At 45.2% G+C, this 5,220-nt stretch overlaps 1 protein-coding gene across 1 annotated transcript in view; it reads right to left on the bottom strand.

Moving 5' to 3' along the window:
• Positions 1-1,832: 1,832 nt before the first annotated feature.
• The window catches only part of ERCC6L (excision repair cross-complementation group 6-like), a gene marked incomplete at its 5' end in the record, with an annotated part of 3,746 nt that continues 358 nt past the window's right edge, over positions 1,833-5,220 (bottom strand). The window contains 2 exons of the mRNA XM_010297498.1: positions 1,833-2,455; positions 3,299-5,220. The exon at positions 3,299-5,220 is cut by the window's right edge and continues 12 nt beyond it. Of these exons, the coding sequence (XP_010295800.1) occupies positions 1,833-2,455; positions 3,299-5,220 (2,545 nt within the window). The remainder of the gene's footprint in view (positions 2,456-3,298) is intronic.

Genomic DNA, 5,220 nt, shown 5'->3' with positions numbered 1-5,220 from the left:
CTGCTGAAAGACAGCCTCACACTAGACACATCTCTAGCAACGGACACCGGCTTTGTTCGCAGGTGAAGATGGTGCAGTGTCAGAGGACTCAGAGATGGGAGAAAACATGAAAGAGAACAAAAGGCCTTTCCCGAGATCACATACAAGGAAAAGGTGAGACTGAACTGGGGCAGGTCTTTTTCCTCCCTCTCTGTTTGTTTTAAGAAAATGGGAAGCTTGGAGAGACCAATGAACAATCGCAAAGCTCTAGTTCATTAATATTTTGTTATGAAAGGAAGACAGGCCTTTCTGCAGTATGGGAGCAGGTGTGGCCTCATTTAAGGGATGCTTTTTTAATAAACTAAACTACTTCTTTCCAGGCTAACAGAGCTTTGTTCTACCTATTGGCAAAAGCACACTGGCAAATATCCTGTACCAACAGGATCAGTGTTTGTGTTTGTCATGTCTCCTAGTACAAAGGATCCAAGTTCAGACCACTGTCTTCTCCAAAAACGGCAATACTCAGCAAGGTATGAAAGTGTCCCTTGCTATCACAGTGTAACACAGAAGGCAGACTCGCTAAGCACTAAACATGCACGTGGCATGAGGAAGACTCAAAATTCACTGTCATATTGTCACAGGGAAAGACTGTACAGAAGATGGTCATAGTGATGAGCATACCCAGGCCCTGTTTATCTCAGTGTAGTGGCAGAGGGGCAAGGCAGATAAGCAGAGCATTGCTAAAAGCCAGAACAAGGTTCTTCTGATTTTAAGATTGCATGGTTCTGGACTACAAACCTGCTTCATAGCTTCATTGTGCCTACACTACCCGAGAGAAATCTTTAATCTACCACAGCTAAACCATATGCATGTGGGAAGAGGGTTAGAGGACTTCCTTACCTAAGGAAAAGCAGCTCAAAACTTTAAAACCAGTATTTCCCCCTCCTGCTGCCTGTGTGCAAGAACAGGCTTTGACTGTACTACTCCGAGAAATAAAGATGGGGGGCTAAACAAGGGTAGACCAGAGACTCCTTTGAAGTCCTTGAGTCCTCCAGCTATACAAAAAGGTGTGAGGTGTTTAGCACCTCACAGCAGTTGAGATCTAGTTGCTATTCCAGTCCTTCTGCAACCCCCAACCTCTGTAACCCTTCTACAGCAACCGCAGTCTGGCAGGGACTTGGGCAGAAGGGTTTCTGCAGTACCACATTCAGCGTTAGACCTGGCCCCAGGCAGATGGTGTCCTGGCCTCTATTGCTTGAAGGATTTATAGCAGCAGCCAACTATTTTTTTTTTTTCCCCCTCCTCCACAGCAAATACATTCTCAGATCAACTTAAAAGCAAGTTGCCGTAGTTTTGTTCTCTCCTTTGCACCAGCATCCAGCTCACCCAAATGGTGGGTGACGTTCAGGCAGACAAACCAGCTTATTTCAAGGTGAGGGAGGAACTGCAGCAGCTTGAGTTTGGACTGCCTGAAGTTGCTGTGGAACCACACCCTCAGCATCCCCTCAGGAGAGAGGGAGTGACAGAATCCAAAGGGCAGAAAGATGAAGCCAGGGCTGCAAGCTTGGAGAGGGGTTTAGACATAAAGACAAAATTTTTTTATTAAATAATCAGACAGGAGCATGAACTGTTTTCATCTTTGTGAACTGAGTCCACAGTGAAGTTCCTTTCTCAGCACCTGACAACTAGATTCTTAAGACAGTTTCCTCAACGCGGGAGGAGATGCCAAATTGGTTCAGTCACTGTGAAAGAAGTGCAGCCATCAGTCTTAAGCTAGTCCAAAAATCACAATGATACAGTTAAACATTTAATGAGAAAAAGTAAGACTGTACTTAATAAAAGGTATACATATTTCATTTCTGGGCTAACTGTCTATACAAGTTTAAAGTCATTAGCATAACTTCAGGATCTCCACTTTTTATGTCAAGAGCTTGCAGGAAACAGTTCAATGCCTCCTGTAGTTTTCCATCATCCTTAAGTTTCTTTCCACTGTCTACCAAGGTATTGTAATCGCCTATGGCAGGAGAGGAACTCTGACCAGCCTCTTTTTCGGAGACGCTGTCCTGGGTGAAGTAGTCTATCTGCTCACCCAACTGAAGCTCAGCATCACCAGTGGATTCCTCCTGAGATGACTCGGTCTCATCTGCTTCAGACTGCTCAGAGGGCATACTATCTAGATGGAAGGATTCTTCAGCTGTAGCAAGCGTTTCGCCAGCAGGTTCTTCTTCAGGCTCAGCAGATTCCCCAGTACACTCTTCAGCTTCTTCTTCCACAAGGTCATCTTGCTCCTCATCACTCTTATAGTTGTCTTCATCAGTGGTTCCCATGATTTCTCCAATATCCTCAACCTCATCTACCACCTTGTTGATTAGAGATCGCCTGGAAGCAGTAGACCTGTTACCACTGTTAGTTAGTCGGGGCGAAAAGATGGCTTTAGCTACACTTCTGTCACATTTAGGAGTGGATGCACTAATTCCTTCCAGAAATTGATGCAGAGGGCTGTTCAAGGGAGAGGGCCTTTTTTCAGACTGGTTTTCATCCAAGATCATAATGGAATGGTCTTCATCCTCACTGTCTGAAACAATTCTTCTTAAGCATTTCTTTCTACCAAAAGCAAAGGCACCACTGCTTTCCTCTGATGCTTCACTCCCTTGCAGGGAGTTATTTGGCTCTTCTTCAGCTGTGTGACAGGGTTTTCCACAGTTACCGTTTTCACTTAGCCAAGTTTTTGTTGGAGATTTACAAAAACTTTCTGCTTTTAGTTGGAAGCCCTCCTTTTCTGGGTGCTCCAGTGATCCTTCCCTATTCAAGGCATCTTGCCAACCATCTTCAGACTCTTCCAAGACCAGATTGAAGTCAACTTGATCCTGGAGAGAAGGCACAGACATATCCTCCAAGCTGGTTTCCAACACACGAGATTTCTGGAGCCCAGCATGGATTTCTGGCTTAACTCTTGATAAATTTGGCATTGTGGCAGACAAAGCTAGCTCAGGAACGTCATTCTTACCTGTCTCCAAGGCAGCATGTGGTTCAAGCACCTGATCTGACATTTCTGCATCTCTTAACCTTTTGGGATCATCAGCCATACCAGACTCATTAGAGGAATGCTGATGATGCTCAGATAGGCCATTCCCTGACTCAGTCAAGCTATCTGAATGTACATGGGAACACTGTTTCTGTTCAAGACTCTGATGCTCTTTATCAAGTGGATGGAGTCCAGGCAATGATGATATAATGCTCGATTCAAGGTTTTGCTCAGATTCCTGTATATGGGGTTGTTTCACAATCTTGCTGGTGTTAAGCAGCTCTGTATCCATACTGGACATGTCTTCTGTCGGTTTCTCTTCATCCAAGTCGTCAATAGTCAGGCTTGTAATTTTGGAGCTGATGTTAAGAACCTGGACCTCATTGTCCTCTGTAAGATCAATAACTTTGTCATTTTCATGTTTATCAGCTATTGGTGGTAAAACAAATTGATTTATATTGTTCAGTGCTGGAGACAACTTCTTCGGCTGGGAAATCAATTCCGGTGGTCTTTGCGACATCTCTTCACAAGCATTTCTGATCCCCTCCATCCTCTGGTCTCTAAGCTGAGACTCTAACTGAACTAGCTCATGGGCTTTCTGTACCCTCCGTTGAATGTACTGATGGGCTTCTTCACTCTCAACCTGCTCCTCATGAGCTGTTTCCCTCGTATATATCAAGTCATGATCAGAAATGCCAAACATTTCCAGAGAGTGCAAATAAGCAATATGTTCATCCAGCTGCAGGTCAGTCTTTCTTTGGGTGGCATGCAAAGACTGCAGCTGGATCTGAGTTGCAGATTTTCGAGTATCTTCTAATGTGAAAAGCTCCCTTAGTTCCTGTTTGGAGAAATATCTAAATGGGTTCTTTTTGTCACCAGTAGTCTGTCTTATTAATGAATCCTTAAATACTTGTCTCCTGTATATTTTTTCTTCCACTGTACCGCAGGTAATCAGTCTATAAATTACTACATTCTCTTTTTGCCCGATCCTGTAAGCTCTGTCTACAGCCTGAGCATCTGTAGCTGGATTCCAGCTGGGATCAAAGATCACCACTCGGCTAGCCGCTGTTAAGGTTATACCAACACCACCAACTTGCGTGGTGAGCAGGAAGACAGAGTAGTCCTTGTTACTCTGAAAGGCATTAATGCGCTTCTCCCGTTCTGTTAGGTGGGTTACCGTCCCATCAATACGCATGATCTTAAATTGTCTGCGAGACAAGACATGCTCTATGATATCCAGCATCTTCCTTGACTGTGAGAATACCAGGGTTCGGTGTCCCTCTTCTCGCAGTCTTTTTAGAAGTCCTACTAGGAACAGCATTTTTCCGGACTCCTGAATCAGAGTCTCATCAGAGAGATGATCTATTTTGTTAGCACCTGAAAGTATACCTGCTTCACTCCTGTGATCCTGCTCAGGGTACTCCTGTTCTTCCAAGCCCAGCTGGGTACACGCTCTTGCAGACAGAAGCCTGGGGTGGTCACAGAGCTTCTTCAAGACAGTCAGCTCAGCCAAAGGCGAGCGGGTTGTCATCAGCACTTCTTTCACGTGATCCAGACAGAGAAAGTTCCTGTAGATTTCTTCCTGCACGGGTGCCAAATACACCCACACAACAAAGTCATTTTTCCTAGTGAGAGATGGCATGACAGGAGTACTGTTCTCACTTGGATCCTCAGGAAGACGAGCATCTGGTTTGTCAGTGTGATTGTTTTTGATATCTTCTTTGGTTCTTCTGAGGAAATACGGCTTTATAATTGTCATTAGATTCTCAGATATCTTTAGCCCCAGTGCTTTCTCGCCTAGAGTTGCATCCTTCTCCCTTGCCCTAGTAATGGGATTCTCATATTCCATTTTAAACGTTTTGGCTGTTCCCAAGAGAGAGCCTTGGCATGCAAAGTCAAATAAGGACCACATTTCCCGCAGGTTGTTCTGCACGGGGGTGCCCGTGAGGAGGAGGCGATGCTTCGCAGGAATTGCATATACACACTTGGTCGTTTTGTTAGACGGGCATTTGATTTTATGCGCTTCATCGAGAATGACATAGTCCCAGACAAACTCCTGCTCGTGGCTGCTGGCAAGCTGCTGCCAGTTGTTAATGAGCATCTGGTAGCTTGTGACAACGATGCCGTTCTTCCTCTGGACCCTCTCCAGGTTCCTGGTGCGCTCCATCTTGCTGGTGCCGTGGAACTCTTTGACGCGCAGGCCAGGGGTCCAGCGA

The sequence above is a fragment of the Phaethon lepturus genome, unplaced genomic scaffold (genome assembly GCF_000687285.1).
Source record: "Phaethon lepturus isolate BGI_N335 unplaced genomic scaffold, ASM68728v1 scaffold50851, whole genome shotgun sequence".
NCBI classification, from domain to species: Eukaryota; Metazoa; Chordata; class Aves; order Phaethontiformes; family Phaethontidae; genus Phaethon; species Phaethon lepturus.
This window is presented reverse-complemented; position numbering and strand designations above follow the sequence as displayed.